Source organism: Camarhynchus parvulus, chromosome 3 (genome assembly GCF_901933205.1).
Source record: "Camarhynchus parvulus chromosome 3, STF_HiC, whole genome shotgun sequence".
In the NCBI taxonomy this organism is placed as follows: domain Eukaryota; kingdom Metazoa; phylum Chordata; class Aves; order Passeriformes; family Thraupidae; genus Camarhynchus; species Camarhynchus parvulus.
Window position 1 is genome coordinate 28,795,093 of NC_044573.1, and position 21,093 is coordinate 28,816,185.

A 21,093-nucleotide genomic window follows, 5' to 3' on the forward strand; every position below is an offset into this window, starting at 1 on the left:
ACAAACAAAACAAGCTTTCTCTTAGATTTTTTAGGAGCATGTTTTTTTGGTGGTTTTGTTTTGCTACCTTGAAAACAGATGTCACTTGTTTGTGTTTAATAACGAATGGTGGAAAAACCTGTTTTTAAACTTACTGATGAAGATTGTTACTTCAATGGAGGGTAAATTACTGGGTAAATTTTAGAAGTCTGTTTGCTTTGATTGGTGTTGTGTTAAATGACACTGCCTGGATATTTTTTCTTGAGTCAGGTGCTTTTTGCTCTGTCCAAAGTCTCATATCTTGAAGTAGATTTGTGTAGTGGCAATGAATTAGATTAAGGCTGTGTAGGTGGGTGCACTTTGGTGTATTGTAGACAACTGAACTTGTCTATTTCTGAGCATACACTCTTCTAAGTACTGAAGATAAGAAAAGGTCTTCTTTCAAGACCTTCTTATGTGGAAGAAGAAGGTCTTGAAAGAAGAAAAATTGCCTACCAATGCAGTGAGGTTTTATGCAGAAAATGTTCCCTGCCTCTGCTCAGCTTTGTTTGGGATTTAATGGAAGACCTTTTCCAAAGAAGATGACATTCTAAAGGAAGCAGAAAAGCTATTGTAGTTTGTAGAACTGACCTGTTCATAGCTGGAAAAGATGTGACTGGAGTGAGCTGGGTTGTGTCTTCTTGAACTTTGATTGTGAATTCTGAAATTGCACTAACTTTTTAGAATTCTGAAATATCATTGTCTAGAACATTTTGCCCATGCATGTTGGGTTTGTGGTGGTTTAGTCCTGAGGAAGCCATATGCCTTTCAAGAGACATGTTTCTTTCAAGATAATAGATTCTTTGCAATGATAATAAGTATAATTATTGGCTCCTGTAAAAGGGAAGTAGATTTATAAATTAGGTTGCAATTTAAAATACAATAAAGCTTTGCAGTTCAGCACATAATACTGGCATGAAAACAAGTTGAAACCAACCATGTCATCAGTTCAGTGCAGAGCTTTCTTTCTTAGTGTATTGTAGGTGCCCTTTTTATTTATCAGTGTTAGCTGATGACTTAACACAGCTCTTACGATGTTGATAGTCTAAGTGGAATAGTCAGGTCACTGCAAAATCATTATTGTATTGCTGCAATCCAGAAGTATTGGTACTGGAAGGATAGACATCTTTTTGTTTTGGTTTACTCCAGTGATAGAATTCTCAAAGGTTTATTTTTGTGCCTGAAAGGAAGAAATGGATCTTTTTGAACCACTGGATTTTCATTATTCTGCCTGTGTTCCTGTTCACAGCTGAATTTTGACAGATTCATAGTGATCATTTTAGTGGATAACAATAGTGCTCTTGGGGTGAAGGTAAGGGATGTCAAGATGTTTGTCATGTTGTATTAGTTCATTCTGTTGTGGATTTGTATTAGTCTGGCTGGGTTTTTTTTAAGGCTGTTGAAAATTGTTGAATTAGGTCTACAAGCACTTTCTGTTTTCTCAGACTTTGGTGTTACTCTATGGTGCCTCAGTCCAGGATCAAGATCAGACTCAAAAGTAAATATATCAATGTAATAACTATGGGAAAACTCATTGAGGGAAAATCAAGCCCAAAAATGTCTTCTGCAGAATTTGAGTAAAGCATCTTTATTGAAGCCTTCTTAGCACAATGTACTGGTTTGGTCTGGGATAGAGTCAGTCTGGTTTTCTAAATGGTTTTGGAGAAGCTGCCTACAATATCTCTGGTGCTGAATTGGGTTGACGTTTAAGTTAGGTTTACTTTCAGCAAGTCTTTCTCCAAACTACAAATGATCTGTGAAATACCTTTACTCTTTTGAGTAAAGGTCAAAAATGTTAATGCTGGATTCTGTTACCAAATTTTTTAATACATAAATTCAAGTTTTTTAGTTGTTTCAATGAACAGATGTAATTTGAAGCTACTGTAGTAGACCATGCTATTCAGAGACCTGCTACAGTTCTTTAGATTATTTAAAATCTTTTAACAGATGCATGTATATAAACTGTGAGTCAGCATCCAACACTTGCTGAAAGCTAAATTATGTCCTGGGGACTGCTAAAAACATATGTTCGAGACTTTTCTGAAGCAACTGATAGGGGAATATAGAATCTATCCCCTTTGAGATACTCAAAGTTTAAATAAGCACCGGATATGAACTCTCTGATTGTTGTTTGTTATTTGTAGTCTGACGAGTACACATCTGCACTGATGAAATCATTTTCCATGGGGTGGAGGGTGGCATATTGGATGCCTTTTCATAGCAACTTTTTATACCCATTTCAATAGAGAAGTGGTGTCGGATAGACTTAATTCATCTGTTAGGAAGCATACACACCTTTTCTGGAGTCCATCAGGAGAAGTGCAATTAAGGAAATGATTGGAGGAGAATATGTAAGAAAATTGTCTATTTAAGAAGAGGCTCCATATCCTAAAGGAAGACATAAATGTAAAGTGGTTTATTTCATGGCTCAAGCTTGACATGGTTTAGCTTCATACTGTGGACTTACAGCACCTGTTCTGTTTCCTTTTCTACTTGTTAGTTTTTGTCAGTTGCCTTTGCTTGTGCTGATTGGTGCTAAAGCAGTGACTAAAGGTCACCAAACAGGTTTAATACAAGTATGAAGAGAGTTACAAAGTTATGAAGTCTCTTTAATCCCTTTTAATTTTAGAGGTCAAGAAGCCAAGACACTGTGAAGGTTACATCTGGTAGAATTTTCTCACTGGTCCTTTTTAACGTGTTAGTGTTAAGCCTCCATCTCTAACTTCCCACAGTTGTCTACTGTCCAGCTTGTTCCTACAGCTGATTCCACGTATTAGTGTATTTCCAGTGCCTCATCCTGTATCTCACCCTGTCTGATGAGGAAAAAGATGCATGGACATCAGCTGCTGCCTGTGGTGATCTAATCAACTGGTGTTGCTTCTTAATTTTTTTCCATTTTAGGCTGCAGAATGACATTAGTTTTATTCAATACCTTTATGCATTTATTTTGTATATTTTATTTATTTACAATAAATATTTAGATATAAATATTTATAAATATATCTTTTACATTTCTAGCAATGAAACCTCTATGGCACCTAGACTTTTTTTCTCAGTCGTTCTGAGGTTGAGCCGTTCTGAGGCTATAAATAAAAGTAGTGATGTTCCCAAACTATCCTCTGGCTGTAGCATGTATCCTTTACTCTCACAAAGATTAGGCTGCTAGTGATAGCTAATATTGAATAATCTTCGGCAAAATTGAGCCACTAGCACTTATCCTCTAGGAAGAGGTTATTCTTGGTCATTTGGGAGGACTTTGAGAGCTGAAGGCCAGGAAAAAATCTCTCTTAGTAAAGATTGCTCTTTCCCTACAACCTCATGTCTTTATGGAGCTCCTAATCATGTTCCAAAATGCTGCTGCTGTAAACTTCAGCATCTTTGCTGTGACCTAGCTTGACCCATTCCAACCATTGTTCTGGACTTGGCTTAGGGTGAATATTTTGAAAAGAGCTAGGCCATGAGATAAAGCAGAAATAAAGCCCTTATCAACTTAAATAAATAGAGGTAAAATAGTAAGGGACGAAGGGACTATGAAGTATTTGTGCTGTAATTACAGCTGCCTCAAGAGTAAGGGTTCTTCAAATATTTCTTAAATAATTAGGGTGGAGGTTATGAGGGAGGGAGGGAGGGAAAACCAAAGTAAATTATTTTGCTGTGGCTCTGCTTCTGCGAGTTGTTTATGAGGGTTTTTTTTTCTTGTTTGTTATTGTACTGATAACTGGAGGTTTGAAAGCTTGATCTCTGGAGATCTGGTGTGCTGAGGATTTCTGCATTTGTCTTATGAGGAGGCATCTCTTTTCTAAATCTTAATCTCATGATATTAGCTGTTTCTTATGCTGTTTTCTTTTGTTAGCCATTTTTTAGTGTCTTGCGTAAGCACTCTCCAGTCGGCCAGGCTACCACTGGTAATGGAAATATTTCAGTTGTCAAGTGCAAATGTTTTGTCCCTTTGGATGTTGTTGCCTTGGATTCTCTGTAATAGTCTAGTATGTTGACCTTTTTCTGTTTAGTTAGGACTGCATGTGGTATTTCTTTCATAAGTTTAAACTTCTGCTGGCAGCTACCTCTGGGTTAGAGCTGTTTTTTGGTAAAGCATTGTAGGATAGAAGTTGCTAAATAAACAGATCAGGTGTCAGTTGTGAAAGGGATGGCTTGCTGCTTATTATTATTGCAGGACATAAAATTCAGTTTGCAAAGGTGGATGAGGAAAAGAAAGTACACAGAATCAGGGGCTGTCTTTCAACAATAAAGTAGGTATTTAAGAAATTAGGAACAAAACTAGTGTGCATTTTAATAAAACAAAACTTTACCACCAATTTTGCTTGCAATAAACTGTTCTCTCATATCTTTTGAAATGGATATGTGCTAAAATTGGTCTCTTAAACCAATACAACTGGAAGAAGGCCAAAGCACTGAAGTGTCCGCATTTTCTTCACACACTCAATGATACATTTTTCTTTGTTTCACAAATCTTTTGGGTTTTCTGTGTAACCTTTAAACCTTTTAGTTTAACTACTTTTTAAAGTGTTCTTTTTACTTTTCTTCCCTAGGTGAACTGGACAAGCTAGAAGGGCTGAAAACCATTGCTGTCACAACCAATGGGATCAACTTAACCAGACTGCTGCCGCGGCTGAAGGAAGCAGGACTGAATGCCATTAACATTAGCCTGGATACTTTGGTGCCAGCTAAATTTGAGTTCATTGTCCGAAGGAAAGGTACAAACTTGTCTTCTAAGGCAACTGTGCTAATACTGGCAGGAATGTCCTGAGTTGCTTACTATATCTTTCAGAGTCAGTTACTTTTGGGGGGGAAGTGAATTGCTATCCTTCTTAGGGTAGGAAAATTAGTCTATACTAGATTATTCAGTAGTGATTGTTTTTCCTCCTTTCTGTAATGCTTAGCAGGTCGAGCCTTTTTCGCTGGAGCTGGTGAAATGGAAGATGCTCAGCTTACCACAGTTAGTCATGTGGTTAGTCATATAATCTATAATTGGTTAGTCATAGATCTCAAGAGGACTCTCCTAGTCTTTTGTTTCTGGAAGTTATATTTGGGGTGTGCTAGCAGTGGTCTCACTTGTGGTTAGTGATGTTCCATATCCACTACTTTTTAATAGGAATAAACATAAACCATGCCTGAGGTAATTTGAGGAGGGCTGTTGGCTTTGTAACTTCTCTCCTACTGAGCAAGTAATTGCAAGTAAAATTTGAGAAACACTTGGATATGCCCAGTCTTACAGATTCTGGTTTAATTGAATCCTAAAGCTGATGGAGCTCAGCTTCATGGTTGGGCTTCCTTCCAAACTAAAACGGATTTGATGTTGTATCATTCTCTTCCTGTCCAGCACTGTAACTTCAGCAGTGTGTGAACTTCTAATTCTGACAAAACCTCTAAGTAGCCACCAGATGGTGCAACAGCCTCAGGTACATGTGGGAAAGGATTGTAGAAATCTGGAATGCTGTGGGAAGTAATGTCAGCATTTGAATCACTGCTAGCAAACCGAAGTTCTGCTGGCAGGTGCAGGAAGGTGTCCTTGTCAACAGTCTCTGTGGGAGCACTGCTTCAGTTTTCTGTGTCATGGTGCAGAAATCAGTTCCTGTCATAAAGCTGACTGGAGCATTATCCTTCCAGTGTAGGCTGTTTCATTGATCTGGTTGTGTCATGGCACAGATGGCTCCCAGAGTGGTATCTGGGAGTAACTAATAACAAACAGATATTGACTGTGCTCTTTCCTTCTGCTCTCTGTGTTTGAGTATTACATGGTTTGTGACATTCATTAGGAACAAGCCCTTCTTTTGCCACTGAAGGGGCAAACCTGAGCCTCCAGCTTCCTGAATTAAAGGCCAGAGATCTTCATATCTGATTAGAAGCTGTTAGGAATGTGCTGCCTATAAAGTAAACTAAAAGTTATTAGGGGATGAAGGTAATTTTTATTTATATAAATGCTCTCTTCCACTTTTAAAGAGAAACAGGTCTTTTACCAGCAAAGAGAGAAATTGCTCAACTGAACAGCATGGACAATGAACAGGGAAATTTCCGTTAGTGAATATTTTTGAAAAGGAGAAAAAGTCTCTAAATCATAGATATTTTTTCCAAGCAGAGATCAGGTAAAAATAGTAACCTTGAGTTCTATTGCTTTGGGGTTTTTTTCCCTTTTTTTTTTCTTTTGTTAAGGTTAAAGGCTGAAATTACGTAAAATGCCTTTTTTTTTTTTGAGGGCTTTTATTTAATAGGAGATTTCCAAGTATGGAGTGAGCACAGAATAGAGTGCCTGCCCTACTGAGTTACCCTGTCTCCTATGGCAGTTCCACTTGCAACAATATTTAGCTCTGTTAGGGTGAGAGGGATCCCTGGTCTTGGCTGATAACTTCTCTGGAAAGTAAAGCTGGCATCTGATTATGGAGCTTACCAGGAACTTGAGAAACTTGGAATAATTTCTCTCTTTTTCTGGAAAGTTGATGTAGGGTTTTAAGAAGATGCAGAAAATGTGTATCTTTGTTGCAGGTGCCCTGCATCACATCTGCTCCTACTTGCAGATGGTTGGGATAGACATAATGACTGTGAGATCATCAGAGATTTCAGTGACGTGTGAAAGCATTTTAGAGTACTGTAATATTTCTACTTTTTCCAATCTACCACATTCTAAGGGATGAACAAATGAAGAATGCTTTCATGCAGGTAGCCAGTCTAACCTGTTTCATGGCCTGTCCTTTTTTTTTTATGTGTGTTTCATACAAGGAAAGTACTGCTGTATTGTATCTATAAATGTAGGCCTGAAGCCTTTTTTCCTGTAAGGATTAACTGATGGGAGGTTTTATTCCATATAGGAGTTTTCTGGGTGGCTCTAAGGTTCTCTATACTATAAAGCTGGCTAAAGTTCTGACTTCAGAAGAAATCAAATATGATGAAAGTATTGAAATTTTTCATTGGGTAAAAGAGGAGAAGTGGTTTCTTCCTGGCCTTTTTAGTTACATTGAGTTTCTCCTTTCTATAATCCTGTGGTCACAGATTAGATTTTCAGAGCAGTAACAGAGATTTTTTATCCCATTTATGGCTCTGAGTTGTGTTTACAGCAGTGTATTGTTATCTCTATTGCCATAATCTGCCTGCAATTGCTTAATTGGAATGAGATCTACCACAGGTGCTGGAAACTTCCTGGGCACATGCACAAGTAGGTGGTGATTGAGAAGTGTGACAGGCCATAACTGCAAACAGTTGTTTGCAAGAGTTATTTCACTGTGTGAAATAACATTGCTCTTCACCACTTTTTGCAGCCAGGATTAGGATTAGAACTGGTTTATTAAATAATTGTATCTTTCTGCTTTCCTATGTCCATGTTTTATGATGCCTTTACTAGCCAGAGAGCAGTGAAGTGATTTTTTTTTTGTCTCTTTAGTTTTCTTTTTTACTGATGCATCCCATAGTAAATATGCACAGAATATTACTGAGTGACTGCTTGTATCTGCTAAAGCATCTACAGAGTAATGAAGGTATGATCTGTTCACTAGAGAATCTGAGTTTCCAGTAGATCATAGATAAGGAAAGGGAGGGTGATGGACCTGTGTAGAAAAACATATTACTAGGAGCAGCATGGGGATTGTCATCAAAACTTCTGAGACATACTGCCCTTTTATTAGCACATATAAAGTATTTGCTGTTGAAGATGACAGCTTTGGAAGAAGGAGCTCAGTCTCATACACTGTTTAGTCTCTCATACCTGAGTTTCATGTGCAGAATAGGAATGAAACTTAGTCTAGAACCTGCCAGGGTAGAAGAGGCGTTCACAAACATGGGGCGAGCAGCTGAGCACCCCCACTCACCAGAAATGTGTGCCCAGAGCTTGGGAATTTGCTGTCTCATTCTTCTCACCTCTATTCTTTGCCAGCTGCTGGCAGGGAGGGAATAATACACAAAATATGGAATGGATGTCCTGATGAAAGGTCTTAACTTTAAAGAAAGTAGACAGAAGAGGGGGTTTGAATGAGATCATTAAGAGGCTTTCCTAAATGACCTTGAAATTCTAAAACTGCATTGTTAGTTTCTTCCAGCTTTAAGAGGTATATGTAGGGACAAAGACACTTGCCCTTAATTACCTATATATTTCTGTTTGACAGCAGCTGGCAGGTGTAGGCCACACCAAATGGTAGGATGAAACTGGGCACTTCATTCCTTGAAGTTACTGTAGTTTTTTATCTTTGTTTTCAAGGGTCAAAGGCCAATTGAATTGCTTTCCTAAATGCTCTAATCCCTGCCACATTTTGTTCACTAATTTCCTGTGTTTAGTCATAAAAATCATGATCCTGAAAAATGCTGCCTCTGATCTTCTGACTAATGGAGAAGTCAGTAGCTTTAGGAAGCCAATTACATCTGTGGCCAGGGTTGAACAGGGAATCAAGGGGCTTTTTGTTGTTCCTAAACCCATTGCACCCCAAATGTACTTTAGAAAAATCCTTTTAAAATTCACTTAGCAACATTGCTGTCTGATTCAGAACAGAGAAATTCTGTCATTGCAGAAAAGACACAAGCCATTACTATAAAATAAACATTAATTTATTATTCCTTCTTCAGTGCATCTGGAGGCAGTTCATAAGTTCTTTCCACTCCCTTTAAGAAGAATGTAACACAAGGAAAGCTGTCTTACAGGGGAGTGCAGAATCTTATGCTATTAATATGTGGATATCCAAAGATATTAAAAAATCATGCCAGTATTGTTGATTACTCAAGTATCAGTTAAATATTGATCTCAATGACTTGAGTATAGTAACTTGGTAGTCTTTGAGGGTTGTGAGGGGGGGTATAATTGAAGTCTTTTTTTGCAGCTGTTCTTACTTGCAGCCCTGTCTACTGAATCAGATTGGTTTTTATTTGTCATCTCTTTATCTTGTACTAAATAACCACCTTTTGCATTCTGCTTTGAAACAATAAAAATTATTTTTCACTCTTCTTGTATCTTAGGCTTTCACAAGGTAATGGAAGGAATCCACAAAGCCACTGAACTTGGCTACCATCCTGTTAAGGTAAGGCCAATGTTATTTACTCTGAAACTGTTTTGTTTTACCATACATACAGATCACCTGATGAGGAATTTATTATATTCCATCTCACCTCCCACCCCGTGAATAATTTTTATTAAAACTGGAGAAAAACTTGAAGATCTCATGAAGAAGTAACAAGGAGAATTCATATCATCTCCTTGTGCAGCTGGGGGTGCAGGTCACACTCTGCTCGCTGATTTCAGGTGTCTGCTTTACCTGCAGGTAAACTGTGTGGTGATGCGAGGCTTCAATGAGGATGAAGTGCTGGACTTTGTGGATTTCACAAAGGATCTGCCCCTTGACGTGCGGTTCATAGAATACATGCCCTTTGATGGTAGGTACTGCTGCTTTGAGATTCGTCTTGGACAGAAGTGAGCTGGCTGGTGGATGTTCACCCCATAGATTTGTCTCTGAAAGTTTTGGTAAGCTCTTCAAGGGAATTAGGAATTGCCTGAAGTTTTTTGCAGGTTATCTTCTTCTCTCCATAAGGTATAGAAGGACTCGTTGGGGCTGGGACACTTCGGTGGCTCCTTAAGTGATACTTACAGAGAATGTGAAGGTGGTTCTCTGCTAATTAAGAAAATAAAATCCACAGTCTAAGGTTAAGCTGGTTTTGTTAATTCTAGGCAATAAATGGAACTTCAAGAAGATGGTGAGCTACAAAGAAATGCTTGATACAATTAAACAGCGATGGCCAGAATTGGAGAAATTACCCTGTGAGACTTCCAGCACAGCCAAGGTGGGGTTGGACAGAGAATGTGTAAAATATGCCCCTGTTCCTTCCCTGCCCCCCAAATTATCCCAACTTCAGCATTGATATTTGACAACCAAAGTAATAAATACTCAGTGTGGTAACTCTTGGGTTTTGGTCAAGCTGCCTGTGGAAGACTTGATGCTTATGAAGTCCTAGTCATAGTCTGTACCTTTATAAATACAATGTGTTTTCTAGATGTATTTTCAGTCAGATATAAAGAATGCCAGGCCTGTATCCTGTATTTGCAGCTTTTGAAACTTTTGTCAGTCTATGTCTCCACATTAACAATCCTGATGGAAGAGTTGTTCAGTGAAAAAACTGTTGTTTTAGAGTGTACAGTGCCAAATGGGGAATTTCCAGCTCATGTTCCTACAGGCATCACCTGTTAGTTGATAACTACAGGAGCAAGCAGTTAACAACTTTGAGATTTCTAGGAATGGGGCAGAATAGACTGGGACACCTGAAGCTGACTTTGCTTTTATTTTTTCTTTGATATGATCTTAGGGCTGAAGAAACTCTATGTTAAAAAAGATTTTCTGATCTTTAGGCAAGTGGAGCTATAAAAGCTAGGAGTCTGTATTTGACTCTTTTTTTTTTTTCCTCTTCTGCATTTCTTTAGAGTTACAAGGTGCCACATTTCCAGGGACAAATCAGCTTTATCACCTCCATGTCAGAGCACTTCTGTGGATCCTGCAATCGGCTGAGGATAACAGCAGATGGGAACCTAAAGGTTGGTAGTGAAGCAGGATTCCTTTCCATTTCATGCAGTGAAAATAGTTTTGAAATTTGTGCCTTAAAAGTAGCTGGGATGTAAAGATGCATAATTATTACCAGCTAGCGCCTGTTTATTTATTCTGTATGAACTCTTGTTCCATCTTGTCAGGCTGTTAGGGAGATGTTACATCACCTTTTTTTTGGTTTCTCTGTTTTGCTAACATAGTTAACTTTAGTTGTAAAACATGGTTGCAAAGCCAGTAAATATAAACATTTATTCTAATCTTTAAGATGATTTTGAATCAAACATGTGACAAGCAGATGATTTCTCATTAAAAAAGGGTCCAAGCAGCTGTGAGGGCTTGGCTTTTGCATTCCACAAGGATCTTGTCTTGTTTCCCAAACAACTTGTAGCTCTTCTCCTTCAAGAGCAGCCTGTACATTTGCTCAATGGCTGTAGAACAAGGAGGGATAACCATTTCCTGCCACGTTGAAACTGGCAGTTTCTGGGGGAAAATTAAAGTTTTCAATTAAAAATTGGCACTTAGGCATTGTCACCTGATATTGACAACAGCTGTGCTGCTGCCTAACATCAGTTGACTGAGGCAGCGTGAAGGTCCAATGTGCTTAGGCTGCATAAACATCCCAGGCTGTCTGCATGTAAATGAGGAGAGATAAAGAAAACAATCTCCATAAATGTTCCCTTCAATAGGGTAGGTCTCTTCAAAGCTCTTCACTCTGGGGTTAGTACAAAATACTCGTAAAAGTAATTTATTTTATTATTTCTCATTTCTCCTCGTCTCCTTCCCCGGGTTGGATACAGGTGTGCCTTTTTGGGAATTCAGAAGTGTCCTTGAGGGATCACCTACGGTCAGGTGCTTCAGAGGAGGAGTTGATTCAAATTATTGGAGCAGCAGTGAGCAGAAAAAAGAAACAGCATGCTGGTATGTTTTTTGTACTTTGTTGAGAAATAACAGCAGTGATAGGGAAAACAATGCCCTGGTACTTGTAACCTTCCATGAGAGTTAGAATCCAAACTGTCTGAAAGATTTTTGGACTGACTTCCGCTCTCAAATAGATGCAAATACCACTGCTCATAACAACAACAGCGAAATGTAAAGCTGAGTAGTTGTGTTGGATCCTTTTTTTTATTAGTTTACTGTAAAAGAAGGACTAAATTGAGCTGTCAATCCAAATACTGCATTAACATGTTTCTAGAAGTGACAAATCTCTTTACCACCATTCAGGACTTTTTGGGTACTCATCTAGTGCTCTGCATAAGGTTGTGACACAAGGTCCATGATGTCACATTCTCAGGCTGCATTTGTCTTTTCTGAATTTATATTAATATAAACATTAACATCTGAACCTGAATTTTTGTAATCTGGCTCCAGCTGGGAATGCTGACCTCTTGTACATGAACTGGTTTTTATAATCATGGATTAGTCCCCTGTACACTAAAAATACGCTTTGGCCCTTTTGTTTTCTTGCAGATTCTGACAGATTAATAGCAGTAGGTTTTTCCCTTTTCTCCTAATGTGTGAAACAAATTTAACGGTAGCTTTTAAATCTTAAGTGTAGACTAACTACCAAGGGACATTGGTCTGACCCAGATAAAATAGTGCCTTATAAACCCAAGGGAAGGTGGGGAGGCATTAGTTCCTTTATTTGTAGACCCTTTATTTGTGAATTCTGGTTTGGGAAAGGAGGGAGTGGATGGGGAAGAGTCTATTAAAGTCATTTTACCATCATCAGCATTTACCTGACATTATCTTCTCTCAGTTTGTGTTAATCTCATTATTGTCCCTGGGGCTTTCTGTGATTGAACTTCTTTGAACTGGAAGACTTATTAACAGCTTATCTATAGAACTAGAACAGTCAAATGCCATTGTTAGAGACAAGATAGTCTCAAATAGATTGAATTCTATAGTAGGTAGGCTGTAATTCATATTATGGCAAGCTTTCTTGGAAAGAGTTCTGCAGTGTGTTAGACCCACAGCAGCTGGATGCCTGGAGACTCAGGCAGATAATAGTTTTAAATTATACGTGCTGGATTCCCCCTCCTCTGGTTCCCTTTACTGAGCTTTGTTTTTCCTAGTGTGCAGGTTGCACTCTGAAGAGCAGAAAACTAAACGTGTAAACCAGATGCATGACTTAAAGCCTAAAAAGCTGGGATTCTTATGTGTTCCTTATTTTATTTCTAGGCATGTTTAACATTTCCCGGATGAAAAACCGGCCAATGGTCCTGATTGGTGGGTGACAAATCAGTACGTAAAAAACATACAATGATTTTGTTCGGTTTCTGTCTTTGGGGGAACAGAGTAGATTTGGCTTCTAAATCTAGCTTGTGGTTCTGCTCTAGGTTTAGGCAAAGAAAAGGGCTTCTTAATTAGCCAGTTATAGTTAACATGCTGAAGTGGAGGAGGAGGAAAGGTTTAGTGTCCCTACCGAGCCTTACCCAGTTTTCCAATTGACAGCCCTGGTTTTGTCTGCTCTAATTAAGACACTTCATTACATTTTCCAAAGGGGTAATCGACCTTCCCACCATCTTCCTTTGTACTCAAGTAAAACAGTATAGTTACTTATAAGACAGTTTGAGGTGAGTTTTGACTGTATTGCCATATAAATATAAAGGGTGCAGAATGAAGTTTATCCATGGATTAAGAAATTCAGCTTTGTTTATAACATACATAGAGCCATCAAGCTGACAGAAATGCAAGTGTTCCTACATCACTGCTACTTCAGAATCTGACATGAGGGGCTTTATTCTTTTAAAATTGCCTCTTATTGCTGCAAAGTCTCAGAGCATAATCATGAAAGACCTATGAACCAACAGCCTTTCTTTTCCTTCTAGTGTCCACTGAAGCTGTTTGCTAACACTCCTTCTGCCTGAAGCTATGTTCATGAGTGATGTAGCGCTGCTGTGGTTCTCTTACTGATTTTTAACATCTCCTTCAGTGTGATTTTACCTTGTCCATGTCTATGTTTATCTATTCTGTAAGATAGCTGTCTTTCAAGAAACCTTAAGAAATGGTTATAATAGTTGGCTTTGTGCGGTTAATTGCAAGATGTTTCATTTCTCCTTATCAACAAGGTGTGGAAAAAAAACAAGGATGAAAGACATGAACATTGTTTCAAATCCAAACTCTCATCCTTTCATTGACGTTTCAGAGCAGGTTAGCTGCTGGGCAGCTTAAAACACAGGTTTTAAAACAGGTACTCTGTGGGAGGGGAGCATGCGTTAATTTGCAAGTCTTTGCAACAGGTGATATTATAGTAACAACTGCTGTATTTTTAAACCAAGCCCCCAGGGCTTGTACTTATGTTGCCATTATTAGGATATAGGATCTACATAGGTCTTTGGCATAGATCTTCACTGGGAATGTTTTTCACTTGGTGCCTCACTTTAATGAGACATAATTTTCCATGTTGGCTGGTGCAAGATTGTGCCGTTGCTTGCTCGTATTTGGGCACTGCTGCATTGTGTTCTAGAAAAAGGGTAAGGAGGACCCTTTGTTTAAAGTGTGTATTGACTTGCTGCATGAGGAAAAACTGTGGGTTTGTTTTTTTTAAGATGAAAAATACTATATTAAACTCTTGACAGCTCACTGGGACCTACATAATTTTTCAAGTTCTCTTTGAAAGAATTCCCACACTCCAGAGTTAGCATTCATAGCAATGTTTGGATGTCTACAGATCTGAGCAATCCAACTTCCTTTTGAAAAGTGCTTTAACATTGTCTTACATGCAGTGAAAGAGGCAGCCTGTCCAGGTCCTCCTCCTTCAGCTGTTCCATCTCCCTTTGAGACTGACTGCTGGCAGTCACCGCATCAGTGGAGAGACTGGAGATGAGTGGAGAGTATCCCACTGTGTCACATGGGGAATCATTAGGAGATTTCCTAATTGTGTTTTGAATTAGTTACAAACTTCAAATAATGCTGGCGTGCAAGCAGTCAGTGGGGGAGTGTGTGTATGGAATTAATGAAATTTAATGACTGCTGTGGAAATCACTAATTGGTTTTGCTAGATTCAGTAAGCCAAACCTGGCGTCTTCTCTGCACTGCTGTTGTCTAATCTTTTGCTATATGGTTTGTATCTTATTTCCCTTAATCAAAATATTCCTTTCAGCAGGTTCTTTTTCTCCTGGGTTCACTTCAGTTATGGGAATTTCCTCATTAGTTTAAGTATCTCTGCCTTCTTTCTCCCCCCTGAGATTGTGCTAGTTGGAAGCTGACACAATTAAACTTGAGATGCAGTAATAGGATATAAGGAGATGGAATTAATCAGATGGTTTCAAAAACTAGAAAACTATTACTTTTTTTTTGGTAGCTATATGAGCAATTTGGTTGCAAATAGAGATGACTAGATATAGAACTTCAGGAAGTGTAGGTTGCTCAGAAAAGCAAAGATGCTTTGCACTCATTACTGTCTCTTGCAGTCTGTTTACTTCTCACTTTACTTGAGCAAACTTTTCTCCCTGCTCCCACCCATGTGTGTTTACCCTGTGGAAGGAAGTACTTCTCTGCCTTTGCAGTCTGGCTTCTCCTGAAAACAAGACACTTTCACAGGGGTTTAGCATCAGCTTTAAAGCTTATCAAGGAATCTAGAAGAACAGAGTGCTTTGAGTTCCTGGATTTTGAAAGGAGTATTCAGGTTAGGCCCCACTATGGAAAGAGAGAGCAAGAGATGAGGAATAAGAAAATAATCTTCTGTGCTCTTCTGAAGCAGAGAAATGTTGTGCTCGGTATATTTATGTCCATTTAATCCCATTCTTCTGAGGTAAACACATGCCTTCAAACTTGCAGGAATCTTACTTACAGACCATCAGCTGTAGATGAGAAAAGGCCTTTGCCTGAATTTAAGTTATTGCAGTGATTGTAATAGTGAAATCTGTGGTTAATTTAAGCTTCAGGAATGGTACTTTCAGACCAATGTTTGGAGGTACTCTGGATGAAAATGGTGCTAAGTGCATCAGTCTTCTTTTAGCAGAGGCTAGGACTAACAAGGAAGAGTTTGGTGAGTTTCTTTTTAAAAAAGATGGAGGAGAACAATTAGACCTTTGTGTACACTGTGTCTGTTACTGTCAATGTGGACAGTCCCTGGGCAGCAGAGGTAGCTCAGCAATGTGCAGAGGGGCAGGAAGCTGCTTTGATGCACCTGTGGATAGATTGAAAAGGAAGTCCTTGAATACCAGAGCTACCAAAGGAGGTTATTGAACACAGCCTAATGCCACATTTCTTCAGAAAAAGAGAAGCATGCTTATCAGTGGTGCTGTTAAACCAGGGCTTAGCCACTCACCTCTATACTGCTTTCTTTACTTACAAAACATTTTATTCACTTTTATGTGAAAGAGACTCCTTCTGTCTTCACCCTTGGCTTTTAGCCCAGTGCAAATGCCAAAACCAAAGCATTAAATGGCGAAAAGGGGCAGGAGGGCTTACTACCTCTCTGCCAGCTGGGAGCTCTGCCAGCTCAACTTGGAACATGCTTCTGAGTAGATTTAAACTCTATCTGTCAGTGAGGGGACTGTGGTTTTTCCAGTGCTTAAACTTCAGCTGTCATTAACGTGTTAAGAGCTGGCAATAATATGAGAGGTTCCCATCACCCTCTGAGATTGTAGGCAGTACAGTTGCAGTGCTTCTGGTCCCTGCTGTCCTCAAGTGCTGGCATGACCCTTCCCTGCAGAAGGAGATGAGAGGAGGAAGTGCAGCTGCCTGTGCTGGGAGGGAGGTGTTTGAAAAGGCAGAGCTGAGAATCTGAGTGTAAGAATTTCCTATTAACCCTGCCAAGCTTTTGAAAGAAGGCCGGTGCTGGGATGGTCCCAAATGGATGCTGAGATGCCCTGATTCACTTTTCTTCAGAACTGATGCTCCTGTAAGCTTTCTTGGCTGCTGTTTCTCAAAAGGTGTTGATACTTTTAGAAAGTAAGTTGCTTCGTTTTGTCAGGGACCTTGAAATGAGTCTGAGTCTTGTCATTTTTAATAGCAAACCAGGAAATGTGGGTAACTGATGAGAGAGAAGAAAAGGAGGTAGAGGAAAAAAGTGGGTGTTTGCATGCTTATTGAGGTTTTTGCAACACAGGAAGTCCCAAGCAGTTCGCTGACAGGGTTCTCAGCTGCTACAGGCAGTTTAGCTTTCCAGTTAGTAAGATGTTCTTCTCATCTTACTTTTTGTTTTTTTCCCCAGAGCCTGCACTGATGTCATTCCCACTATGCCAAGATGCCCTACAGAATCCCCCAAATTCAAAACAGTGGGGCCACACATTTAGCCACTGGCTGACTTTGAGAGCAAGTTTACCCAAACAAAATGGAAAAGCATCAGTGAAAAATAAATTCACAGGACAAGTTTTCCTACCGGGCTCTCACCCAGAGAAACAGTGGCACATAGCAACAGGAATTCTACAAACCCAGCTCCAAGGCTACTGTGTCTTCCAGAAGGACCCAAGCTCCACATTTGATTCAAAGTGCCTTGATGCTTCTGTTGGCCAAGTTCCTGTGGATTGTCAGTCCAAAGAGGCATGTTCAGGATCTGAATTCCATACCAGGGATTCAGGATCTTGCACCAGGGTACTTCATGCCTCTGACAACTTGACTCACACTGATGAGGAAGGACGGGCCACAATGGTTGATGTTGGTGGGAAGCCAGATTCCAGAAGAAGTGCTGTTGCTGGTGCCGTGGTTCTCCTGGGTGAGAAGGCATTCGGGATGGTGAAGCAAAACCAGGTGAAGAAAGGGGATGTGCTGGCAGTAGCCCAAATTGCAGGAATTCAGGGAGCCAAGCTGACCAGCCAGTTGATCCCATTGTGTCACAATATCCCTCTGTACCACGTTGAGGTGTCTCTGAGCCTGGATGAAGCCAGGCATGCAGTGGTGATTCGCAGCTCCTGTCACACCTGGGGGAGGACAGGCGTGGAGATGGAGGCTCTCACAGCTGCCAGCCTGGCTGCGCTGACCGTGTATGACATGTGCAAAGCAGTCACTCATGACATTGTCATCCAAGAGCTCAAGTTGATTAGTAAGACAGGTGGGCAGAGGGGAGACTTCTCAAGGGTCTAGATAATATTCAGATACCTCCAGCCCTCCAAGTGAACACTATTTCTGTTCAGCCTCTTACAGAAGTCCTTTTACTCAGCTGGTGGGCTTGGAGACCTCAGCAGGTGTGTTCAGTACCATGCCTCCAGCATTGCCTTACTCTGTCAGCTCACTTGAACAGTGGAGCCACTTATCCCTGTTGAAAACCATGTGTATTTTCTAGCGGACAGACTTCTCCACTCTGCCAGTACCTCCATTTCAGTGTCCTCATGATCAGATTGAGAAAAGATTCCTGCTTATACCACAGAGCTGTTTGGTTTTTTGGTTTTTTTTTTTCCTTTGTGCTGTGAAATACACCTGCTGTCATCACACCATGCAACTGTGAGCTCTGGGAATTAAGCCACTGCTGAAAGTGCTGTTATTTGGAAACTATTTTTAAATCAAGGATTAAGATTTCAGAATTGTGTTTGTCTGTCTTTCCCCTGACCTTCTTCATTGAATTTAGAGGGTGACAGTGAGAAGAACACAGCTGGGGAACTTCACCATACAGCAAAGATTATAAACATGGAACAGTTAGAGTTCCATGGGCAGCTCCCATCCCTTTGCAGTGCTACTGCTTCCCTTCACAGAATCAAAGAATCCCAGAATGGATGGCTAAGGTTGGAAAGGACAGCAGTGGGTCACCTGGTCCAACCTCCCTGCTCAAGCACCCAGAGCACATGGCACAGTGTTGTGTCCAGACTGGAATATCTCCCTTGAGGGAGCCTCCATAACTTCTCTCTGCAATCTGTTTCAGTGCTAATTCACTTACAGAGTAAAAAAGTTCAGGTGGAACTTCCTGTGCATCAATTTCTGTCCATTGCCTCTTGTCCTATTGTTCAGCACCACCAAGAAGAGCCTGGCTCCATAATCTTGGCATCTCCCTCTTAGACACTGATATACATTGAGACATCAGTCATCTCTTCTGGATGCTGAACAGACCCAGCTCCCTCAGCCTTTCCTCATAATAGACACATGTAAGTGGAAAATACCCCCATAATCTGTTTCAAAAGGAAAAAAAAAGGCAGCTGCCCAGTTTTCTGCCTTGTGCTCTGTAAAACATGATGCAGAAAGAGGATTTCTGGGTGTGGAAGAATTATTTTTCTGATCTGAAAGATATGTTTTACAGTGTTAGAAGCATGTTCCAGCATTTTGACCTTAGCACTGAAATACACGGATGCCTTGTTTGCATGCTTAAGGGATTAATTTTGCCATGCACAGAAGTATTAAGCTCTCCCTGACTTTAGAAGGAGATGTTGTACCAAGCCCTAGAAGACTCCAAATTTTTAATGCCACAGTGCAGCTCCTAGTAACCAGCAACCTGTGTAGTTCTGACAGATAAAAAAGACTTTAATACTACCGGCCACTTGGAAAATGAAGGTAGTTACTATTGCCTCTGCCAGAGTGTTTTCCTGCATGTTTCTCTAATTTGCTTTTCATGAAGTCTTCTGGCTGTGGAGCACTTAAGTGTTCCCATAAATGTAGCAGTGGCCACAGTCATGTAGCATTAATTAGCCTTGGTAATTAACTGTCCTAGAGAAGAAATTACTCAACATTCTTGTTAATATTAATGGCTGCTTTTTGAATGTTAATTTCAGTGCTCTAAACAGGGTGTTACTGGTTGCTTATGGCTAATGTGAAGCTGCACATTATTCGGGGTGCTCCCTCCATACACACAGGGTTCAAGACAATTCTAGTAAGGTCAAAGACACTACCAAAAAATCATCTTAAGTGGTTAAAGTACTATAAGCACACCACACTGCCATGCACATCCTGCTCATGTAAAGTAAGCACAGGTCTCAGATGAGGAGGCAATAGGTTTTGCTACAGATGCTTCACAAATCTCCTACACCAGCTACAACAAAAGGCACTCTTTCCATTGCGGGTGAATTGATCTGATTATTGTTTGTTGTCATTGTGAGATAAGGTGCAGAGAGGGACAGATATAGCAGCTGTAGCTGAAAGGGAAAGAAATCTGGAAATCTTGGTGCCCAAAATCCATAAGCATTTGTACATTAATGATGTGGTTTAGGAATGGTATTGCCCAGTTTAGCATTCCATTTTCTCTCGCTCTTCCCTCCCTATGCCAGGCTGGAGAGGAGAATTTGGAGGCACAGTAGGTTAAGATCATGGGTTCAGATAAGAACAATTTACTGGAAGCAGCAATAGAATAAGGAAACAAGCAGTAACACCTTCAATAATAGAGAGAACAGGCACTATAATAGAGAGAACAGGCACTAAGTGACCGCTCCCTTACTGGAAAGACCCCTTTCCTGGTCCCCATAATAACCACCCATGCTGTTAGCCATGCCCTCTCTTGGCGCCTGCAAAAATTACCCATGTCCTGGTCAGAACTAGGACAATCTACATCCATTGTTACAGTCTTGACTCCCTGTCATTCCCAGGAGTGTAGCCAGCACTGCCATACTGACACCAACAGTCCCACCCAATCCTGCACATACAAGAGATTGTATTCATCTGAACACATCTGTGAACTGCTATGCTCACGGAAAGTTTCCTTAGCTCAGCTTGGAAAGAAAGTGCCAGGAAAAGGAAGCACACATGTAACCTGCTAAGTCTACTGACTGATACAAGCACTTCCCTCCCCTCACCACGCACAACACACCCTGCCCTCCTGGCCTGCCCCAGGCTCTAGCTAATTTTGAAAATGAAAAAGAAACTCTGTGTACTCAGTAGCAATAAAACAATGCTTTGGGCATATGATTCAAGTTTGCTGTCATGCTGCAAAGCTCACACAAAGGACTCAGGGCCATACCAGGGACTACTGAGCATACGCATGACCACCATGCACATCTCGCTACTTACGCACATTTCACTACTTCCTTGGTTTGAGAGTGGCTGGAAGTGCAGGGAAAACTGACTTTGGTGCCATTTTATGCTCATGTTACATTATCAAGTCTTTAAACTATGCACATTTATAGGTAATGAACCAAACATGAGTCAACATTTTGCGAGAGAAATGGGTTGAGAGCACTCTGTGTTTCCGTGGTGCTGGGTGGGCCATGGTGTAAGTTGATGATGTTGATGACTACTTTTTGGAGGCTTGCTTTTTTTTCCACTGTATTTTTAATAAATACTAGTTGCAATGGAGTGTGGTTTGCCTTACTTTGAATATCCTTTTTATTTATCTTTATGTTTTAACCCAAAAGCTTCTATGAATAGTTACTTGGGACAAGCAACAAGGCAGGCTTTGCAAGTTTCATGATTAGTCAGCAATTAGCAAGGGATCAGTCATAATAACTTATTACTATAAAGAACTTTTTTTTTTTTTTTGCTGTTGTTGAAAGAAACTCATTTTAATCTGGCTGTTCTTAAAATGTGTAATCCTGTGGGTTTAACATCATAATTCATCATCTCTTGTCATTATTCCAGCTTCTCCCACATGCCTGTTCTGAGCCAGTGGCTGTATATAACATACCGCTTTTTGTTGCAGAACTGGGACCTTCAGAGCTCTTCTTCCTAGTCTGAGAAACCGAGGTTCAGA

At 40.1% G+C, this 21,093-nt stretch overlaps 1 protein-coding gene across 3 annotated transcripts in view; it reads left to right on the forward strand.

The window, feature by feature from the left end:
* MOCS1 (molybdenum cofactor synthesis 1) overlaps nt 1-20,661 on the forward strand; it is a 28,847-nt gene extending 8,186 nt beyond the window's left edge. Inside the window, exons 2-10 of one of the 3 annotated variants that reach the window (XM_030946165.1) lie at nt 4,569-4,733; nt 7,412-7,505; nt 8,971-9,032; nt 9,273-9,384; nt 9,677-9,789; nt 10,424-10,534; nt 11,342-11,462; nt 12,723-12,770; nt 16,705-20,661. In XM_030946165.1, coding sequence (XP_030802025.1) covers nt 4,668-4,733; nt 7,412-7,505; nt 8,971-9,032; nt 9,273-9,384; nt 9,677-9,789; nt 10,424-10,534; nt 11,342-11,462; nt 12,723-12,770; nt 16,705-17,573 — 1,596 coding nt within the window. In that variant the 5' untranslated portion in view covers nt 4,569-4,667 and the 3' untranslated portion in view covers nt 17,574-20,661. Of the gene's footprint in view, nt 1-4,568; nt 4,734-7,411; nt 7,506-8,970; nt 9,033-9,272; nt 9,385-9,676; nt 9,790-10,423; nt 10,535-11,341; nt 11,463-12,722; nt 12,786-16,704 lie in introns of all 3 variants that reach the window. The other 2 variants (XM_030946164.1, XM_030946166.1) reach the window with 2 other exon arrangements.
* Nucleotides 20,662-21,093: the final 432 nt, after the last annotated feature.